This window comes from Gavia stellata, chromosome 2, assembly GCF_030936135.1.
Source record: "Gavia stellata isolate bGavSte3 chromosome 2, bGavSte3.hap2, whole genome shotgun sequence".
Classification (NCBI taxonomy): Eukaryota; Metazoa; Chordata; class Aves; order Gaviiformes; family Gaviidae; genus Gavia; species Gavia stellata.
Window position 1 is genome coordinate 83,732,414 of NC_082595.1, and position 23,738 is coordinate 83,756,151.

The window sequence follows — 23,738 nt, forward strand, 5'->3', positions numbered from 1 at the left end:
CTAATGGTGACCTGAACTAGAATGAAGTGGACATGAACAAAAAGGAAGACCTTGTTCAGCAGGTAAGAGACTGACTGTGAATGATTTCCGAGCAGATACACTGATATAAAATACTTTTTGCATCCACTTGAAGATTTCAAGTGCGTGAATACTTTATTGTGGATTGTGTGCACGGCTCTTCATGCACCTATGTTGAGCATGGTCTAATTCTGAAGCAAATGCAGGTCAATGAAAGACTTCTTGTTTAAGTTGAAATAAACCCCATTTGCTTTAGGAAGCAAATCTAACACTTTTTAATTTACTATGTCTTTCATTTATAACTCTATGAACAGTAACAGAAATAGAGGTCTAAAATCTGATCCCGTTAATATTTGTGGGAAAACAGATTGGCTTCATTAATGCGAATGAAAGCACTACAATTTGTGGACCAGAGTCTGACCTGAATTAGAAAGTGACACTCTTGAGTCAGGCTACCAGCCCTAAGTGGAGCTGCTCAGTTTCTATATAAGTGCATTTTAAAACAGATTCTGGTCCTGAAGTTGTCATATATACTTTCAATAAAGTAAAAAATAAAAAGAAAAAAAAGATGTACCTATTATTTTGAGTAGTGTCCAGAAGGTCTCATTGTGAAAATGTGAAATTAAAATGTTTCATTAGAAATATTGAGAAAGATGTAATGTGGCTTGGAAGCGATGGTGCAGGCAGACTTCCTGAGGCTCCTAGACATTTTTATCAAGGTGAAAAAATGGATACTTTATAAGCCAGAGATGCACCTACTCTGAGTCACTGACTGCCTCCTAGACCATCTTTGTATATGAAATGAGTCATAGAAATTAGACATAAAAGTCTTGTAGAACATTAAGTCCATTCCCTTGCAAATGTCTTCCTGAGGATTAGTCAACTGTTAAATGGATGCTGCTTTTAGATCTCATTTACACCGCTGCAAATTGGAGATGACACCACCAGTGTAATTTTGTGGTCCCAAATCACTGTGAAGGCAGGATCAGCTTCTTCATTTTGAGACTGTATCTTACTTTAGGGATTTTTTTTTAACATGGTGCAGGTGGCATAGTCCAAGGGAACGTATCTGCAAATAAACTTGCCACAAAAACAACTCTGCTGCTTTGAGGCAGCAAGAGAATCAATGACCATGATGAGCTCATCTAATAGTTGCATATATAGTAGGAAGGCTTTGGATGGGAACAACAAATAAAGGCAGATGTCAGATGTGAAAATAGGTGACACAATATTGTGAGGTAAACTCATTCCATTCATTTTCACCTAAAGTACGTTAATAATCCTGAGTATATCTAAAAGTTTCAAAGAAGGAAGAAGACTTTGCTTCTGCTCGTAATATTACCACACATCTTCTTGTGACCTATGGCAAGTTTGTGCTTCAGCTTCTCCAACTGCAAAATAATCACGTGTACCTAATATTTATGAAACTTGCAGGTCTTTCACTGGGAGGTTTTTGTAGCAGTAAATCACTCTCAAAGAACCACTTCATCAAACAAGGTCACTGAGGGAGAAATTAGTCACAGCAATATCTTGACAACGTGCTGTGATCTTCATGTCTCTAGCTTACAAGCCACCAGTGTCTGTTTATCATAGCACACATTGTTTTAGCACTGCACACAAGAGCCAAAACCCCTCTATGTGACTTGGGCTACTCCCTGGAAATGTCTGTGTTGTCCTCCTTGTAACTCTATGGCCCAGATTCCCTCCTGGTACAAATCCATGTAGCTCCAGTGATTCCAGTGAAGCTGCATTAATTCCCAGCACTAGATAATTTGTTCCTGTGCCCTCTGCTCCTTCACTGCCTGGTTACTGGGGGAGCAGCTGGGCAATGCTTTCCATCTGTCAGGGGAAGGGGCAGAGAAAGTGCTTGGGCGTGGGCATACTTGCTTTATGAGCACTGTTGTCTAAGGTCTTAAGCAGCATCTCTTGTTAAGACAAGAGTTTTTGAGATTCATTACCACAGAAAAAGATTAATTAAACTTGACTGTACCAACCTAGGGGAGCTGTAAAGGGTAACCTGGTAACAGCCAAAGTGGGTCAGAGAAAGTTCCTCAGCATTTATGGCTCCATAGCAATTGAAATACTTTGAGAAACTGTGTTACTTTTGAAAGTAGCAATGTGAATAATATCACATGTCAACATAATTTGAACAATACTTTTAGATTTTTTAGATTGGAAACATTTCATTTCAGTTTTTCAACATTGTTTTATATGATAGAAAAAACAAAGTCAAACCTAAGTGAAGCAGTTTAGCGCTTCATAAATAAAAAATTCAGCCAGCCAAACAGTACATATTTTTGACTTTTCTATTTAGGAGGATTTTTTTTAGCTTCCTATGTTTTTCTAATTATTAGTTATACCAGATTTTGACATTTTGACGTTCTTTGCAAAACTAATCTTTCATTCTTGAAAAATCTTTAGCAACAACTCAGAAAGATCATCACAATTTGACCTCTTAACAATCAGTTAAAATAATAGCTAAAATTGGTTAATGATCTCAAACAAAAGAGAAAACAAGAATGTGACTGAGACCCCAGTGCATTTTGCTGAGTGGCTGCATCACTTTTTTGGGTAGCCAGTAGCAGGAACATTGGGTTATCTTGTTGATTAGATATACAAAAGCTCCTGCTAGAGTTGCATCTTACCTCTTTCACCTTTTTCTGTGATAGAAATCCTTCTGCCGCTATTCATCTACAGTTACTCAGAGCATCTTTTAAACTAAGTCCCTTTCTCCCTTTTTTTCCCTTTCAGATGCTATAGTGTGAGTTTCTTTTTCTCATTTCCCTGTCTCTTTTTGTCAATACATTTTTGAGAGAGGTTTATAAACCCTGATAACATTTGCAGTCTTGCCTGAGGTCATGAAGCAAACAAAAAGTAGGAGGAAAATAGAAGGTCCCCTCTGCAGCTCTGAATTTGTCTCATAGAACATTAGAGATATATTTTCAGTCACCTGTAAAATCCTTCTAAGGCAAAAGTTCAAGAATTGCCTTGGATTTTCACCTGTGTTTCACACACCAGAAATCTTAGTACTTATTATTCCTCCCAAAGGCAACACTTTACATTTCCAAATGTTCTCAGCTTGCCGATTGGCAGATTTACAGATGAACTGCCTTTTGGCAGTGCTGTATTTCGTGATACAGTTAATGTTTCACTTCAGAGCTTGTACAAAGTCTAAAAGGGAATGCAAACTGATTCAGAAAAATTGCTTTAGATGTTTTCTGTGTTACCACAAGATATAAAATGTCTATCAGCTGTAGAAGCCCAATGGCATGCCAGAAGTGGCATGTAATTGGGTTAAGTAGAGCAAGCAATTTCATCTGCACTGTGCTGAAATATTTGCTTGCTGATACTGTCCTCTATTCTCTCTTCTTCCTACCTGCATGGTGCCCTAATATGCTGCTGTAATGCACAAGTGTAGCCCCTACCCTCTGTTGATAGTCACAGATGTCCAGACCCTTGCGTACCCGAAGTGATACAGTAGGTATCTGGTGAAGACAAACAAAGCTGTTATTTGTATGAGTTGAGATTATCCGTAATGGGAAATTAAGTCTGATCCACCCCTACTCTTCCTGCCTGTTGTAGGACTTGCGCTGGTCTACCTCCACTGAAACGTTACCAGGTACAAACCCCCAGTTAAGAGGGGATTGGTGTACCAGCATGAGTTGCAGCATTGGGGCAAGAAGTCCTGATGCAAATCAGAACTTGAGACCACCTATCAATGACGGTTAACATAAGATACATCTTTTAGAAAGAAAATCTAAATCTCAGATTTGCTGCATAATGTGGCCCACACTGTTTATATTTTGGACGTAATCTTTCTGGCAAGAATATTTGACTCACCACCTGAGTGTTTACTTGTTAAGAAAGAGAAGCAAATTTTGAAACTTTCAAGACCTCTGACTTAGGGTACCAGTAAATATTTGAAAACAAGGTAACAAAAATAGTGGATGAGGGGAAGGCTGTTGATGTTGTCTACCTGGACTTCAGTAAAGCCTTCGACACTGTTCCCCACAGTATTCTCCTGGAGAAGCTGGCGACTCGTGGCTTAGACAGGTACACTCTTCGCTGGGTAAAAAACTGTCTGGATGGCCGAGCCCAGAGAGTCGTGGTGAATGGGGTGAAATCCAGCTGGCGGCCGGTCACAAGCGGAGTCCCCCAGGGCTCAGTTTTGGGACCGGTCTTGTTTAATGTCTTTATTGATGATCTGGATGAGGGGATAGAGTGCACCCTCAGCAAGTTTGCAGACGACACCAAGTTGGGAGGGAGTGTTGATCTGCTTGAGGGTCGGAAGGCTCTGCAGAGGGATCTGGACAGGCTGGATGGATGGGCTGAGGCCAACCGGATGAAGTTCAATAAGGCCAAGTGCCGGGTTCTACACTTTGGCCACAACAACCCCAGGCAACGCTACAGGCTTGGGGACGAGTGGCTGGAAAGCTCCCCCGCAGAAAAGGACCTGGGGGTGTTGATCGACATCCAGCTGAAGATGAGCCAGCAGTGTGCCCAGGTGGCCAAGAAGGCCAACGGCATCCTGGCCTGTATCAGAAATGGTGTGGCCAGCAGGAGTAGGGAGGTGATGGTGCCCCTGTACTCGGCGCTGGTGAGGCCGCACCTCGAGTACTGTGTTCAGTTTTGGGCCCCTCACTACAAGAAGGACATTGAGGTGCTGGAGCGTGTCCAGAGAAGGGCGACGAAGCTGGTGAGGGGTCTGGAACACAAGTCTTATGAGGAGCGGCTGAGGGAGCTGGGGTTGTTTAGCCTGGAGAAGAGGAGGCTGAGGGGAGACCTTATCGCTCTCTACAACTACCTGAAAGGAGGTTGCAGAGAGGTGGGTGTTGGTCTCTTCTCCCAAGTGACCAGTGACAGGACTAGAGGAAATGGCCTCAAGTTGTGCCAGGGGAGGTTCAGGCTGGATATTAGGAAAAAGTTCTTTACTGAGAGAGTAGTGAAACACTGGAACAGGCTGCCCAGGGAGGTGGTAGAGTCACCCTCCCTGGAGGTATTCAAGGAGCGTGTGGATGTGGCATTGTGGGATGTGGCTCGATGGGAATGGTGCTGTGTGGTGTTGGGTGGGTTGGTTTTTGGTGTGTTGTGGTGTGGTTTTGTTTGTTTGTTTGTTTGTTTTGTTTTGTTTTGTGTGGTTTTTTTTTTTTGTTTTTTTTTTTTCAAGTTGGACTTGATGATCTTACAGGTCTTTTCCAACCTTAGTGATTCTGTGTGATTCTGTGTGTGAAATAGAATGATGCTGAAACAAATGTTGACTAAAAGAACTTTCAAGTAGCTTTAATATCTCCTTTTACTGTTGCCACACAGCAACAAAAATGTGCGAACATTCAGCAATGAAATAAAAAATAATCACAACTTTTGTCATATTAATGCCATGACTGTTTTGCTTTCCTTTCGGCACAACAGGACACATAGTTCCATGAAAGTGATGATCTGTATTCAGCTCACTTGCACTGTAACTCTTTCAAGCTGCTATTTTGCTTAAACATCCCTGTCTTCTGGAAACAAAACTTGCTAGAAATAAAAAGTTAAAGAGATAATTCTTAAGTCCTATTTCCTGGGTGCTCTCCCCTCTGTGCCCAAGTACTAGGCCTTTTCTGATGGTAGACACCACATGAACTAATAGACAGTAAGGCTGTGTCATAACTCAGGCATATGACTGTCTTTAATATGAAGGGATGCTGTATTTGTACCTTGCAACAAATATAGCACTGTTTAATACACTGCAGAAAATACTGTGAACGATTTATAAATGAAAGTCCATAAATTTCTGAGTTTATTTAGAAATGAAGAGTCATTCTCATGCACAAAGTCACAGTGTGCCTTGTGCTGAGGATCTTAAGTAATGCATAGGTTGCTCTCTATAAGAGATTTTTTTTTATTTGAAGGTAAAAATGATCACTGTTTTTGTTTAAGATCAATGGGTGCAGTACCTCCTTCAGGTCTATGATCAAAACGCAGTACCATAGTCTCAATTTCTTCATGGAAAATAAACCCTTTGCAGAGTACTATAGCCACATTAGAGTTCTTTTGCAACCGAATGTTTCCATTAACAAATTTACAAGTGGTCAGTCCTTATCCTGCTCATCTCTATTCAGAAGGAATTTGTTTTGGTAAGGATTATAATGTGGGGATGGTACCTTGTGTTCATGAAACCATTTAGAATGGCTAATTATAGGAACAGGCAGTTTTCTGATATTTTGCTTTTGATACATGAACTACTTTTTGTCTGATTTCAGTATATAGGTGTTATACAAAAGGATGTGCTCATCTTTCCTTCAGTCATTATGCTGAACATTTTTCAGAGATCTACAATATGGACAACAGGCAAGAATTTAGTCTAAAATTTGCAATGGTTATCTTTGAGCACAGAGTATGGGAATACATTATAAAGCAGAAATGCAGATGGTGTTATGATTATGTCACTGGCTTCAAGTTATTGAAAGGAAACAAAAGAATTCTGAAAACTTCATAAAGTGAAAATCAGGTTATTTTAATTATGGCAACCTCTGCCACAGGAGATATTTAGGTAAATATTTTTCATAAATTAATTTTAAAATACAATCTTTTTACGACTATAACTTTCATAGCTGGAACTCTTCTCTCCTGCCTCTCAGAAAATAATTTTATACATCTAGAAATATAACTTGATGCCTCTTTTATTTCAAAATTACTTGGGTTTTTCCCTTTGGCAAATACTGTTTCCTCTACTGCTACTGCTTCTCTCCCAGCTTCATTTACTTTCTTGTATTACTAATGGAGATGTTAAAATTCTCCATTATAATTCTCCATTGTTAAGTTTTTTTTACCTGCTTCATTATTCAGGAATGTTCCTTCATTATATTTATATTCTGTAATGACGCAGAGCTATAGGAATTAGGCCTATTCTGCATGGATGATATGTAGAGGTATCAGCAAAACATCCAGAATTATTTTACGCATGCATTATGGGAATAAACCAAAGCCTTTTGATGAAGAAATGGATTCATTAAAAACCGAGGTAAGCAAGGATTTCTGTTGTGAATGAGCCAGTAACTGTGTTTGCAAGCGGGCATCATCAGCACATCACTGTTGAGATATGTGCATGGGAGTTACAGGCACAGAGTGGTTTGTCCTCCCTACAGAGTTGGCAGCCAGGTGCCTTCCATGCTAACAGCAATGACCCAGCGAGCTCCCAAAGTAGCTGTAAGTACAGCATGGCACAGAACTTTAGAGCAAGGGGAAGAGAGGGAGGAAATATTTCTGTGAGCTCTGTGTTAGGAGAGAGGTCATAAACCTTTTTTGACTAAATAATTATGGAAAACATCATAATAAAAGAATAGGAAAAATAGGAGGAATCATATAGAAAAAGGGACGTGTTAATGACCTCAATGGAGGCCATGTAACTCTTTCCTTCCATATGTACATCAGATGCTTCTGCCTTTTCTTCCACGTGCTTTTGTCTGCCAACAGGAATCTCTTTTGCCTTACCCAGACTGGCATTCACTTTGCTTTTGTGCAGATCTCTACTTCTTCTGGAAATTCAGAAATCGGAGACAGTGCAGATTATTCCTTTGTGGAAAAGGTAAAGAACGGTCTCATTCAGAGGATATATCTTGATTTCCCAGTGTTTTTACAGGTGTTAATTCCAGCCCAACCCAAGCAAACCAAGTACTGTCGGTTAAGCTACAGAGTCTTAAATACATGCTTGAGTAGGTATTCATAAACAATATAACAATTTGTGATTGGCTATTGAGTGATTTATATTTTGGTTAAACCGTATTACGGAGCCTTTTTTAAGACATGGTGAGATGAGGAATTCAATCCCTACCTTGATAGTTTGTGAAAAAATTAATCACCCACAATATTAAAATCTCTGCTATTTTTTAATTTGAATGTGTCTGGTTTTGATTTCCTGTCGTTTTCCCTGTCACCATCGGATTAATCACACTTGTGGTAGGATCAGGATACTTAGGAGGGACAATGATCCAGTCACTTCTTCATATTCTTTGGGATAGTGCAAGCAGATTAATTTTTGTAGCTCCTTTTTGCACCTTCTCCACATGTTTACATTAATTTTAAAATCTGCTCCCAGCACTACAATATAAATCATATCAATGCCATATATAAAAGTAAACATAATCTTCTGGTTCTTTTCTGTTTACACATCCAAGTATGGGTTTTTCCTTTTGACCATTGCTCTGGAAGTTCATTTATTTGGCCAAACTAAATCCTGAAATTAATTTAAAGGCTGTTTATTTTCAGGTTTCACTCCCCATACTTGTAAGGATTGCCAGTGTTTTGAGTTTCAGGGCAATAAAACTCCTTTATAAATAAAAATGCATTTAATATGAGCAACAATATACTTAAATGTAATTATTAAAATACATTTTTTTCACATTTAAAGGGCACATGTTTGACAAATTATGTCACACAGTGTACAATGTCTTGTATTTGAATCTACTAAATCTGCTTAAATCTATATTATGAAGGCATTTTCACCAATTTTGTTCTAAAACATAAGAAAAAGAATTCTGTGAGAATTTTTTAAATCAAAACAGCAGGATTTGAGGGTCAGTAAGTGTCTACAGAGACCTCCATCAGCAAGAAGTAATGGAAGTGCTACCAGGTAAATGCAGCTGGTGGTAGTACTCCATTGCCATGTTCTGTTTCATTCATGCATGTTATTTGGTTGTATATTTTATTGCTGGTTACAGAACACATCTGAAAGTGACAATGATGAAGTTGATGGCAACAATATATGTGGTTTCAGAAAGAAAAAGGGAGTCAAAGGTCGTACAAAGCACGTTTCTCCTTTAGAAAATGAGATGACGGAGCTGTCCCACACCTCAAAAATCCCAGACCCTTGTCCCCTTCAAGCAACCACCGGTTGCTCAGAACCACCATCAGACCAGCGTCTTCAAAACCCGACTAGCTTTCCTCCAGTACAAAAGGACAGAGAGGGTTGTGCCAGTTCCCATACTGGCAGCAACGTGAAAGAAGACATGTCTGGAGAGGCACGAGAAATCCAGGAAAAAGCTGGCATTGGGAAAAGAATAATACGAAAAATGCATGAGGAAATAGATACACCAGCTAAAACGGAGCTGCCCACGGGTGTGCAACCTGCGAGGAGTGCAGGGAAAGCTGGGTGCGCAGAGGCAGTGCACAGGGGAGACAGCAGTGAGAAGGCAGAGAGTAAGCAAGAACGGGGTGAGATGGAAGAAGACGATGTCAAGTTTCACATGACAAAGACTGGATCCTTGGGCAGTACTGTAACCACACAAGGAAGCAGTACTGCAGAGTCCTTCACAAGGGCACCTGACATTTCTAAACGAGGTTTGCAGCAGTTGAAAAACCTGCTGAGTGAAGGTCCTCTGCCTGATTATGGGCCCAATTACAGTGGCAAGGAGGGTGGCACTTTTTCTCAGAAAAATTCGAAGCCCCAGGGGAAAAGAGCTGACAAGCAGGGCCAACCCTTTGAGACTTTTAGTCCCCATTTTGGAGAGGAGAATCGAAAGTACCACAGCTTCCACAAGGAGGGAGCGGGGCAACAGAGCAAACCTCTTCTGGTCCTCAGCTCTGCCAGGTCTGATCAGCAGCAACCAGCGGGAAGCGACGTGGATCAACTGATTCTGAGACTACCGGCAGCTTCTACACATGCAGAAAGCACAGCTGCCGAGATACAGTTTGACTCCTCTGCAGGCTATGCCGGTAAGGATATTTAAACACTGCCTGCTGTCCTGTTAAAGAAAATGCTGTTGTTGTTTTGTAGGGTTTTGTTAAGCTGCAAACTTTAGTCAGAGCTAGCGCATGAGAGAATTGACACCTGTGGCTTCTGTGTGATTGGGACGGATCGGAAGTTGTACTCTACACCTATGCTGCCTTTTTTTTTTTTTTTTTTTTTATTAAGGCAGGCATTTATGATGCCCAGCTGCCTGCCAAAAACTACCATGCACAAGTGGTCATGTCTTTTTCACTACAACTGAAATATTTCCTCATTTAAACTGAGCTCAGGCAACATTTCCCAAAGGTCTACTGGGCACTGCAAAGCTCTGATGGTGTCTGGGCTTCTTAAAATTTCCAGCAGTGGAAATTGCTCCCATGTAGGGATGATGTTTCCAATTATCTGTCCTGTGAGAGGACTGGAATGCAAAAACATCTGATATAAACTATAGGGAAAGAAAAGCAAATGAAGCAGAGAACTTCCACTTGTCTTCATGCTGTTCAATAAGTCTGTTTTGGAAGTGTTTATAAAGCCAATTAATTGCTACTAATAGGCTGTGGTTTCTTTGAAACTGTAAAGGCTATACTTCTGGGCTAGCTGGATCAGCAAACTGAAAGCTACTGTTAGTTATGATAATGTAATTGGTTTGAGCAGTTCATTGTTTTGTGTCTATTCCAGGAAGCACACAAACAACAATTTGCCAGTTGAATAGATACCAGAGTCATAAATTACCAGGAGCATGAGGCTCAGATCATATTATCAGCTTTTCAGGACAGATAATCTTACCCTCTGACTTATCTCACTGATAGAAAAAATATGATTCTTATCTCTTCATTGATAAAATACTTTATCCATAATTAACTACATAATAAAATATAATGGTAGCAATTAAATCTGTACAACAATGTTAAGTTGCCCTGCTTTTTAAAAGTTTCCTTTCAGATGAGTAGAAGTATTGCTATACATACTCTGAAAACAGACAATTTGAATATATCAAATGTTGTTAGCTCCAGCTGGATTTCTCAGCAGACACATTGTGTTACCCAGTTTGAACAAGTCTGAACAAGATATCCATGACCATTATCAGTGCTAACTCAGGGCACTGTATGAGAAATATAAAGCTTTGAAAAGATATTTTGTGCTCAAACCACTTTCTATTCATGTCTATTAGGATAAAGAGGTTAGAGGATTATTTCTCAGCCTACACTTGATGCTGTTCCCTTTCCAGATTACATTGTTTTTCTCATTGCTGAAAGACTAGCGAAATGCATTGTCAAATTTAGATTACTCCTGTTTTCTCATTGTCTGCAAAACCAGCAAATACATTTTAAGATATAGGAATAACTATTCTTTGTCATAACACTATTTACAAGATACAGGGAACTGACGAGCTTAATTGTAGAGTCCACAGGGAGATTTCAACCTGATTTTAGCCACTTAAAGTGAAGTGGCTAATCCAAGCTTATTATCTAGTCAGTAGAGAAAGACAGGCATTTTGTCTTCAAAGAGGTGTTAGGGATTGATAGGAAATTGACCTCTGGAGGTGGACAACTCTTTCCACTCAATGGGAAAGAAGTCCCATGATGATTAGTTTAGATGATTTGCCTAACTTTGAAATACCTAAAGCTACCTGGGGTTAATCCTACTCTGTATCACTGACATTAACAATGACTGTAAGAGAACTATAGATGACAACTAACTATGAAGGGACATGGGGGGAAAACTGTTTTGTCTCATCAGAAACATATCCAAACCCAAAAGTTTTGGAATCTCATGAGGTTTGGATTCCATTTGACTTTGACCAAATAAACTGCAGGGTTCAGTGTGTGTTTCCAATAGTAAATGGAATGCACAGAAATAGTTTCTACTTAATTAGAAATGTGTTTGAAATTTAATTTTCATTTAATACATTCAGTAACTTAACTGAAGAGAAGAAAGTTTTACATAACATTCTGCAGTCTTTAATGAGTCTTTGCATAAACAGTATTTCATTGCTGTCAGTGATAATTTATTAAGATTGATAAGATAAAATCCTAAATATTTTATTTTTATGACTAAAATATTATCTTAAATATTTTAGTTACCAAAGTGCCTGAACAGAAGTCTTGGATCTAAACATATCTTGACACTGATTAGATCTGAAATGCAACATCTTGTATGTTGCAAGTTTTCAAATATTTGAACTTACTCAAATCAGAAAGCTTGATCCAAAATTTTTCCAAACGTTTGATTTAAAAAATACACATAAAGAAGTAAATTGTTCTCTTCCTCTGTTTCTTTGATATGGAATACAAAGTAGGAGAGCATTGAAATTATATGACTATACATACATACATGATTATTACATAAACAGTGCCCAGTGTATTTACTTAGTCGCTATGTTGAGCACTATGCACATTTGGATGCCATGGCCAAAGCAGGAATATACCTTATTGTTCTAAAAGTAGACAGTTAAGGGACAATCTCTAGAGGTCAGTAGTAGAGAGGCTAAGACATGTAGCTGACCTTTAGTGATTCAGTGTAATGCAGAGGATTGAAATACAGTCATGTTACTTACCTAGTTCACATCTCTCTAAAATAGTAAATCCATATATTTTTTCCAAAAATCTGGTCAGAAGTTGTGGAGATATTACTGCATGTGCATTTTGTCCATTGCTTGTCAGCTCTTTTGTAAAAGAAGTGCTTGGACATGAGAAAAAAAATAATAGAAAGAGACAGACATGCAAGATATTTTGGTCAATATGGAAAGTATTACTTGGAGAGTGTCAGTGAAACTGGAGCTGAAGCTAAAGCTCTTTTAATTTAATTAATCACCATAGAAAGATAGAAACTAATACATGTAGCTAATTAGGCAAATATACTGACTGCACTAACATTAATGTATGAATTTTATTTGTATAAGTATCTACATGTGATAATGATGGCAAATTGGTATGTAGTCATCAACAATCAGGTGCTTCTTAAGCTGTTCAGTGCCTGCGTTCTTCAGAGACCAAGAGAGAGGCTTCCAAACAGTAAAAATTCAGATGAAATTTCATTTATATAGCATTATATAACACTTCATAGTATGTACACACACATGAATACATGCATGTATTATATGTACAGTATATATAGCATATAATGTAAGTGTATATCGACCTCTCTGAACTCAGACCTTGTCACTTGCTGCTCTGCATGCTACTAAGCTAGAGTATTTATACTATGTTAGCCAGAGAGGAAGCCAAAGAACATAACTTTATTTGAGCAATGTGAAGTTCCCAAGGATCATGATACACCACCCTGTTGAGGTTCTCTTTGTCACAGGGGGCTGCCAGAGTCAGGGACTGCAGGTAGCTTCAGCAGCCATTCTCACTACCTATGGTCAGAGGGACATGCAGAGCCTGGTGCCACCACACAGGCTTAGGAGAAGTCTCTCTTCCGGACCTTCAGGACTTGCCCACCTACAGCTTCCAGGTAGCTGTAGGCGGGCAACACACTGGAATCAGGCTGTCAATTCCCTTTGTACATTGGTCTGTAGCTGGGGACAAAAAAGTTTGTTCAAATCGTCTTCAGTGCAGACGGCAGAGCTGAGCTCCCAGAAACCTGAGCAGCTCCAGGAGCAGGTCCTCCCAACAGGGCTCATCTTCTTGAGCATCCATCAAGTGAGGCTATGTAAATATTACCAGGAAGGGATCAGGAACTGTAGGAGGGAGAAGGAAATTTCTGAAGAAAGAAAATATGACTTAGCTATAGCTGCAGGCATCAGTAGCTACCTAGTTACTCTTGAAATTTCAAGTGCACAGAAAAAGAAGGTTTAAGCACTCCAAGAATCACACAAAATGTTATGTGTGTGCTGACCCCAAACACTAAGTTCCTTTGCTAAATTGTCATTTTAAAGAAAAGCATATCAAGTAGCTACTAACAGGCTATCTTTCATACTCAAGAGTGGAGTTCATCAGTCCTACAAGTAATTCCCTTTTCCATTACAATGAATAACCTCTTGTTGTAATTCTTAACTTGTTTAAAGTTCTTATTTTTGGTAATAAGGCAGTTACAAAGGACAATACCTGGTATTTAGGGGCAGAATTATGTAAAAGAAGACTTCAACAAAACAAATAGCCTAAGCTTTTTGCTCTATTGAAATTAAAAAGTTTGCCACCAGACTATTAAAGAAATTTGAACTCCTCCCTGTGGTTTCACTGTCCTCTGTGCTCACCTGGAAAAGACATGTCTATCCCCACTGATTCTGCTCAGTAAGTCTAGTCAGTGGTGAGGAAATAGAAAAGGAGACTCTTTGGGAGCTGAAAGTGGACAATCAGGAGATATAAGTGGACACAGGAGAGGTACATAAGTTCCTGCTCCAGGGGCTTCATATTCACTGCCTCTGCCGTCATTCCTACAGAATAACCATGTCTTACTTTGGGGATTACTTAGGACTGTGTTTTTCACTTGCTACTCTTCTCTGCTTTGTATTTTACATAATATGTGCTGTTCTTGCATCTCTCCTAAAGTGAAAAACCAAAGCCATACTATTCCTTCATGTTCCTTCCTCATGCCCTATCTGCAGTTCAATGAAATTGTTCTAATATTTCTTTTTCTACACTTTGAAATCAACTTGAACATAGCAGGGCTGAAGCTCAGCTCCTTTCTAAATCTTCTCGATTGCCCTTATTTTCTGGTGAACAAACCCTCATATTTTCTGTCTATTTCTTTCTTTTCCCTCTGAACTGAGCTATATAGAACTTGTTATTTTTTTTACCTCACAAGCTCTAAGAGCAGCTATTTTCCTTTAAAGCAAACAAAAACTCTTAAGTCCTTTACCTTCCATACCAATCGCTGAAATCTTCCTACTCTGTGACTCTGTATGATTTTCCATTTTTCCTGTCAATCTATACAAAACAAAAATGCTCAGACAGCACTTCCATCCTATCTTTCTGATCTATTTTGTCCCCTTTCAGGTGAGAACCAACTCATCTGACTCTGGTGCCTGTAGTAAGCTAGTCATCCTGTGACTCTATGAGATGAAGAGGTGTATTCAGACAGTAATTCTTCCCATCCATCGGAGATGCTTACTTTCTTTCTAGTAACAGTGAAAGGTTGCCAAAACCATTAGTTTAGGCCTAATGTAAGTGAAATGCATTCTCTGCTTGATCTCTCTGCCAGCTGCCTCTCCTTCTACAACATATTCAAGAAGAGTTTAGTCCTTACCTTCAATACTGTGAAAAATCTTCTCTTCCATAAATAACCTTGCTTTCCATTTAACATGGTGCTTTCACTCATTCTCACTTGATTTTTTTTAATTAGGTCAAACATTTTTAGACCAGAAAGGGCTATCTAGTTTGCAATAGTGCATCCCTCAGTTCATGAAACCTTGCTCAGTGATTCCTTCCTTAAATGCAGATTTTGTTTTTGAGTTTGAAGAAAGATGTGCTAGTCTAGATCCATCATATTTAGGATCATTAGATAGGTAGTTCCAGTGGGTATTACTCACCTTAATTTTTTTCAGACACCTGCATATTTTGTTTTCAAATCCTCTTGCCGAGGTGGAATATTTTCTAACCTTTCTATAAAACTGTGATAATTTTCTCATTCAATACTGAAGAGCCATTTTTATAAAACACTCTGGAAGACAGAAAAAAATTGTGATTTATTTTATCTTTCATCTACTGATAAATAAAATCTTATTTTGTATTTGATTCTTGATGATGTAGATCCTCTGAGAAGCTGTGTTATGTTATTGTCATACAGTTTGGAAAGAATAATTCACGGATGATTGAAGCTATTCATTGGTCTCTAAATTAGCTCTAAAACTCATGAAAGAGAGCTGAGCTTCTCCATGGCCATATCAGTAAAAAAGCCTGCTTCATAGTTAAGATTAAAAAAGAAAGCAGACTATCATGAGACAAAGAAGTGGATGGAAAAAACATTAAAAGTATCAATATCAAACAGATCAGGGAAATATTTTTACTGTCTCCCATGCTTTGATAAGTTTCTGGTATGCTTACATATTCATCCCCCTGTTAGGGGTCTTGTAGGGGAGCAAAAATAAGAGGTAGGAAACACCTTTTTACTGGTGTAAGTAGAAAGAAAGTTACTGCAGAAATCAAATACTTTATTGACCTATCAGCAAACATCTTTGGTGGGGAAAAAAAAAAGAAATTTAACTTACATAATGTTTTGAGCTGAAAATGCTTCTGATCACTATTCATACCAATAGTACTATTCAAATGTAACCCAGTACTATTTTCTATTTAACATGTTAAAAACCAGATAGGAACAGAAAAGAGAGGCTTTAAATACTAGCAATAAGAATGATATCTAGCATTGGAAAAGCTGTGATATGATGTTTGAGAAATAGAGACTGTTAATGTTTGAAGACAAACATGAGAACAGTAACAAGCTGTACAAACAAGGCAGACTGGCTGTTCTTAAATACAAACCAGAATCCTGTAAAGATGAGCAGACATATTTAAATTAGTACTGACAGGAATTTCCATAGGATTTAGAAGGGTGTAGACATGTGATTACCCTGTGGGACTCATTGCCAGTGAATATCATCAGCACAAGGTATCCATTTTTATAAAGGGGATCAATATTCACATAGATCTTCAGAGCACCCTGTGTTAGATTTCTGAGGATGAAGAAGAAATTAAGACAAATTTGGATATTAACCCTTCTGCTCCTAACCACAGACCACCTTTTTAGTGGGGAACTGCAAAACCCATTCTCTTTAGACAGATTATTTTGCAAAGAACGTCTTGCCTTTCCTGTTAATGGCTGATACCAAAGACAGCTCTAGTGTGATGAAACGCTGCCTTGACTGGCATAGCAATTCCTACGCTTTCAAGGGCTTTTATTTCTGCTCTGAGACAGTCACAGGTGCCACAACGTGCCACAGAGCACAGGGATGTGCACTCTGATGCTGCATGGGACTCGGGCGTGACCAGACCCCAACTCATGGGGCAGGACGGGGGTGCGCAGCAGCTGCATGGCTGCAGCAGGGTTGTTTCAGGAGGGATCACATCTGGCACAGCTGGAGACAGGGTGGGAGGAAGAAACTGGAGGAGAACTGATGGAAACACGTCTCTCTCTCCAGTGCATGATTTGTATCTGGAGTCTACCTGCTGGTGTCTGCTGTTATTGCCTTATGTTACATTGGTGGTCATGTCTGTGTAGTTTCCAATATTATTTCATTTGTTAGGTCAGCCTGTTCCTGTCAGTGTCATGTCCCCTGGCAACATGTAGCACGTTCTTTTCATTTCATCAGTTTGACGCAGTCACCCTTTATAAAGCTGAGAAATTGTTTGCTTTAGATGTGGTGTGATTTAATGAGGGACCATGGGAAAGGATTATTTGAACAAGCAGATAATGACAGATTGGTCTGAGACATGTGCACTTTTTTCTGTCATGGCACTTTTCAGTTGCTGAGAAGATAAAGATGATATTTGCCCTGGTCCGATGTCAGCTGCCCTCAGCAATCTGAATGATTTCAATATCAGTAATCTAAGAATGGCACCACTCTTCTGCTAGAAATAATAATAATATAATTTGTATAATTTGTAGATTTTTTTGTAATCTTTTTAGATTTGTGTTATTAATATTTTTTAAATATGTGAAGATAATTTGTTTATATTTGTAGATATTTTGTACTAATTACAAAAGAAACATGAATTGCTTCTCAGCGGTAACTTAAATGGGAAATACAGATAGAACCATAGAAAAACGAACATAAAGTGCTTTTCTGTGTACTACTGATTGGATACAGATATCTAAGGATCTGTATGTACCATTCTGCTTTAAGAAAGATGGCCAGTCTGGATTTATATTTTTTTAAAAAAATGAAAATCTGAACCAAAATCTGAGCATCTCATGAAATTTACATACATGTTTCCATAAGTAGAGTTTCTGAAATGAAAATAAAGACGCCATTATTTCCAGAGGCCCAGAGAGCTAGGGAAACAGTTATACTCATGAACACAAGCCTACCTTGTAAGAATGTGAGACTTCTGGACTGTGTATCTAAATCAGATAGACCTGTCTAATACTTATTTATTGGCTACCTTATCTCCAGTAGCTAATGCTCTGGATAATGACTGTACGAACTAGGAAAAGACAGAGTACTCCGTTCCTTACTATACCTTTCCAAACTTTAGTCATCATTGGCTTCACAGACTTAGTTTGCCAGTGATTTATTTAGTGTCTACAAGAAAATATATTTTGGGACCTGTGCTGGAGAAAAGTAAGTACTGTCAGTAGTTATTCACTAAATATTATTTAAGAAACAAACTCCCTTTCATATTTCCAAAATCAGTCAGAGATGTAAGTCATGATGATATTTTTTTATCTATCATACAATTTACTGAAACATATTATTTCAAACAGAAAGATAATCTGTAAATGATAGAAAAGATGAGCTGCCTCTAACAAGTATGTGAAAACTGCGGGAGTGTTTCTATTGATTCTAACAGTTTTTGGATAAATTGTAAATTATAAATTGTAATTGTAAATGAATAAGTATCTGTCTTTTGACTAGAGGCTGTCTAGACTGGTATATAGCCTAATTTTAGACTAACACTAGACCGATATATAGATTTTACTCTCATAATTTAAAAAAACCTATCAATCATAACAAGTCCAACTGGAGAAGACAAATTCTTGCTTCTTCAGTTAATAATTTTTGCTTGCTTAATATTATTTAAACACATTACTTTATAGGAATTTTCTGTGAATTTATGCTATTTTATATAATCTAATTATGTATTTATGCATTTATTCAAATAACTTTAGCTTGAAGACAACAGGTATATATAAAATTTGGAAAATTACCTACCATTGCTAGGTGTTTAAATTAAGTATATTTGTAGCTTTACTTTTTAAACGAATTCATACATCATTAATTTGAATGCATATCACATTTGTGTTTTTCTTAGCTATTGATTTTATATCATTTAGATCTCTTAGGAGTCCTGATTTAAAGAATTACTTGGTCAGAGTTAAAGCTGTTGTTTTTCATGAATTATATGTTTTGAAAAAAGTTTTTTCAGTAGATGCAAATTTAACAGGCAACATTTCAGGACATTATAAGAAATACTTGCAAAATTTACATCAAAAGTTGACAATATTCTCATGTCAAGGGTTGCCAGTCAAACTTTGAATAATATGAAGACATAAAAATCTCCATGTGACAGGTGGTAGACAGGAAATGTCTACCATCTTTGCACAGGAAATTAAACATGTGTAGAGTGAGGGATTGAGCACTGCTTTTACAAAGGCAAAAACCTCAGGCTTCTGTCCCTGGAGCTGAAGAAAACACTACTCGCTGTAATCTGTAGGAAGATTTTCAGAATCTTTTTTAATTCTATTAATCTAATAAATAACCACAGTTTATTAGCTGTTAATAAACTTCTAATTGATGGTTAGGTTCATAAAGAGGTCAAATCTGCTAAATGTCAGTAAACATTTATGTTGTAAAACAACGTTACCGGATGACTGAAGTGGTATTCAAATAACTATTACTTGGATGACATATGGTAGACAAGGCCAGTTTACATATCCTCCCAGCTGGCTATTGTGTTTTGGCAGCATCTGTTACAGAGTGAGTGTTACACAAAATATTTAAACAGGACTTCCTTATTTAATGTACATGTTTTAAAGGACATAGTGCCCTAGTGTTTATAGAAGACAGAGGAAAAAAGCTATTTGCATAAGTAGCTTACAACTGAAGAAGACCAAAGGGAAAGATGTCATGAGAAGTGGAAGTGACAAGATTATTTTTTCTTGCTTCTACCTTTTCAATTTTTACTCTGTTTTCCCATAGACTCTTATATTTACTTAAAATTTTGTCCTGTGCTTTCACCTGTCATTCCTCAGGGAGCACTGTTATTGCTTAACCTCTTCTTACTTCACTGACCTGAAGTATCCTTGTCACCTCCTTGCCATCCGAAGCTGGAGGATGCTCCAGTAATATTCAAAGGCTCTGAGAAGTCTATGACTGTGGATGAGTTTGCTGCCTTCTCAGGGAATAATCAGACAGCCTTGTGCTGGGCTAGCTGGAGAACCTCCTTACAGGCTGGTAGCTGGCAGTCCTACTTGCCTCAAAGGAGAGGTCAAAAAGATGTGTTTGTGCCTGCTAGCTACTGCTAAAGGAGATATACTCCAGTTTGGGTAGTTTGGTACTGGAGAGATTGGGAGTGCTCCCACCAACCTTCGTAGTGCCTCAGCATGAAGCTTTTAACTTCCATTTGAAGGGTAGTGATGAATGCTTGCTGTTGATGATCTTCCACCGTGGATCTGAAAGATCTGCAAAAATTCTTCTGATCATATTCTCAGCCTCCTTGGAAGAATGGATGACTTTCCTCCCAGAAATGTTGAAAGAAATATTTTTTCACATTTTTTCATATCTTAATATAAAATTTTACCCGTGGTCTAGTTAGTTTATTGTACTAAATGGAAATTAATTCCTTATGTAGTTTAACTTAAATAATAACAATACATAGATACTCAAAAGAAAAGCAGGCTGAGAAATTGAGTAGTTTGTGAAAGGAAGTTACTGTGCCCAGCTCTCTGCTCCATTATAGAAGTTATACTCAGATGTTACTGCTTTCATGTCAAGAAGTTTATACAGTGCTACAGCTGCTGTAATACAGTTAAGAAAAAACTCCATAACAGCAAATACCTAAATGCATAAACTTCTAAAAGTCTGCTGCCTGTGGTGGAGAAGACTGCAGGCCTCCTCAGAAGGTCTTGAGACAGGTTTAGTAGAAGACAAGTGCCCTTTTTATCATGTTTCTGTATCCATGCACTTTTCAAAGGTATTAAAGAAATATAGCATCTGAATTCTACCAGCTTTCAGTGGGAATTAGGTATCCAGCTGCTCCTAAGAACACGCAACAAACCAGCTGAGGTATCCCTCAGGAATTCCTTGCTTTACTGTGTGATTCCCCTGTGCTCTCTTACCAACATGAAAAAACGTTTAAGTTATAGAACATTCCCAAAAAATAAGGGATTTTATACAGGTCCTCAGGGGAAAAAAATGTGCGTTTATGTACAAAAATGTTTTGCGATCCATATCTTTTTCTTATTTTTGTTTTTACACTCCATGTCACAGTTTCCCACAGTTTGCACTTTTTAGGAGAACAGCCTGTATCCAGCATTCATTATTCTGTTTGACGTGAACGTTCCTCTTCACTTACAGTGTCCAGCACAGAGCCTGATGTAAACGGCCTCAGAAGTCCAACTCTCCTTCACCTGTTCTCTCATATTGAATTTATTAAGCAGCAGATGGCCAGGGACAACATACAGTTTGTCAGATTTGAATCAGGAGACCTCCATGGTGTGTCAAGATCAAAGAATGTTCCTTCTCGCTTTTTTCAGGTAAGTTTTTTGGTTTCTAGCTGTACCTTTTTGTATTTTCATGGCCCTGTCCTTAATTTATGTGGGGGTTTTTTTGAGGCAGAAACTCAAACTTAGAACAAATTATCTGTTCCCTCCATTTGTTAATGTTCCTAAAGGATCTGGACTTCTTTCATCACTGCAATCATCTATTCTTCTGTTCCCCCAAATAGTAATCTAATTAAGTAAGGCTAGTAATTTCAGTTCTTTGAACTTCTAATAATATCTTCCCTCAGAATTATCTTTTCAAGTTCAATGCATTATAAAGTTTTTAGTTTACTGAACACCAGTAAATTGCAGAAAGAAAGGAGTAAACACTGAAAGAAAGAAAATAACTGGATGAAAATCACTTTAGCTATGAAAAATTTTAGTCATCAATCACATAAGAAAATACCATTGGGTTGCATGATGATTTAATAGCAATATTTGCCATATTGATGATTCAGGAAATAAGAACTAAATTAGGAAACAATCCTCACTGTGTGTATCCTTGACCGATCAGCCTTTTCAGTATCCACCTGGAAGTTCTCACTTGGAAGTGCTTGCCTGCATTTTACCCCCAAACTTATTAAGTCCAGAAAGTGAGAATTTTCAGTTAAATTTTGCATCTGAAAAACAGCAAGGTACATATTATGACATTTAAAGGAAAGTCATAGTCTTAATTCGTATTGCCATGAGTCTCGTGTGGTCACCTGGATCTATGTAAAGAAAATGCTCAGAGGATATGGAAGCCCAATGGAGTAACTATAGATAGAAGTTTGACTTGCACCTAACTGGTGATGCCCATAATTGTATAAAGACCATGCAAGATAAGTGTTGAACATTTTTTTAATTCTTTATGGAAGTTTAAAAAATGGTCATTGGGATACTTGATGCCAGGGTTTTCACACCAGTCTTGTAGAAGATTGTTCTGCTTCATGACACAGTAACTGGCTGTTGCCCTCCACTTTAGCGATCACTGCATTTTTAGTTTTCTTTTAGGAAAAATACTATTGTTCTTACTGAGAATCTGAGTTTTATATATTTTACATATATAAAAATACTGTTGAGTTCTTTTCTCATTTGGTCATCTGTCATTCTGCTCTGTGTTTAGGAGAAAGCAATTCATGGTGTTGCCATGCCCAGAAGTTATCTTGAGCTGACCCTGAATCCTAGAGATAATGAATTAGATTACATAAATGTAACTAATTTTAATTGTGACATAATCCTGAACCCTGATTTATCAACGTTTCGAATACTACCCTGGACTGAGCAGACTGCGAGAGTGATATGTGATTCCTTCACTGTGCTGGGCAACCCGCTCATGACCTCACCGAGGCACATTGCCAAGAAACAGCTGAGCCAGCTTCAGGACAATGGCTTTTCTCTGCACTCTGCCTTCATTTATGAATTTTGTATTTATGGCATTACTGAGGTTGTAAATTCGAAGACAATATCCTTTCCTGCAGCCACGATACTAAATAACCATGACCAGACTTTCATTCAGGAGCTCGTTGAAGGAATGTATTATGCTGGTGCCAACATTGAAAGCTTTTCTTCTTCCAGTGGGCCTGGGCAAATGGAGATTACTTTTCATCCAGCATTTGGCATAGATGCTGCTGACAGTGCCTTCACATTTAGAACAGGCATTAAAGAGGTGGCTAAGAAGTATAACTACATCGCTAGCTTTTTCTCAGAATCAGGATTCTACAATTCAGGCGCACTGTCACATAGCCTGTGGGATTTGAATGGTCAGAAAAATTTGTTTTCTGATGGTTATGGAGTTGAGGAGCTCTCAGATATTGGTAAAAATTGGTTATCAGGTCTCTTGGCACACACAGCAGCTATCAGCTGCTTGATGGCTCCTACCACCAGTTGCCGTAAGCCTTATTCTAAATACAGTAAAGAATCAAAAGAAACTGTAAATGCAAAATGGGCATATAATGATAACAGCTGTGCCTTTAATGTCAAATGTCATGGTGGAAAAGGCACTCACATAGAGAATAAATTAAGTTCTGCTACAGCAAACCCCTACCTGGTGCTTGCTGCTACTATTGCTGCAGGTCTAGATGGGGTAAAGAGAGGACTTAGGTATGATGATATGCTCCAAGAAGAAAATCACACTGCTGATCTGAAACATTCGTCAGTCCCTCTGAAACTAGAAGATGCTCTTGTTGCACTTGAGAAAGATTCATGCATTAAGGAAGCATTAGGCGAAACTTTTATCCGATACTTTGTTGCCATGAAACATTATGAGTTAGAAACTGAAGAAATGGATAGTGAAAGGAATAAATGCCTGGGGTATTTTATTTAGAAGGAGTACTCTTCTGTAGTGATGCTGTGTAAATGCATACAGTGAATGGCTAAGAATCTTAAAATTAGTAAATACATTTAAAAATGTTTTTAAGGCTTTGGGATTTTTTTTTCCCTCCTTTGTATAGTACATGGTGATTGCATTTTATTGTCTGCATACTTTCAGGATAGTGCAAAGCTGATATTCGTATAATGTGCAGAAAAGTAGGAATAATGGAGACAGGGGCAGGCGGGCAGGAGAACTGAGGAAGGGGGGAATTTCTTGTTCAGCATGGTTATGGGATTTCTCCCAGCCTATTCAGTAGCTGAAGGGTTGCTAAACCAGAAGAATCTTGAGTTTGATTTAAAA

At 38.2% G+C, this 23,738-nt stretch overlaps 1 protein-coding gene across 3 annotated transcripts in view; it reads left to right on the forward strand.

Annotated features, from left to right (window-relative positions):
* The window catches only part of LGSN (lengsin, lens protein with glutamine synthetase domain), a 68,434-nt gene extending 45,044 nt beyond the window's left edge, over nucleotides 1-23,390 (forward strand). Inside the window, exons 1-5 of one of the 3 annotated variants that reach the window (XM_059835814.1) lie at nucleotides 33-62; nucleotides 7,523-7,585; nucleotides 8,718-9,711; nucleotides 20,901-21,079; nucleotides 22,191-23,390. In XM_059835814.1, the coding sequence (XP_059691797.1) occupies nucleotides 33-62; nucleotides 7,523-7,585; nucleotides 8,718-9,711; nucleotides 20,901-21,079; nucleotides 22,191-23,390 (2,466 nt within the window). Of the gene's footprint in view, nucleotides 1-32; nucleotides 63-7,522; nucleotides 7,586-8,717; nucleotides 9,712-20,900; nucleotides 21,080-22,190 lie in introns of those variants that run through there. The other 2 variants (XM_059835815.1, XM_059835813.1) reach the window with 2 other exon arrangements.
* Nucleotides 23,391-23,738: the final 348 nt, after the last annotated feature.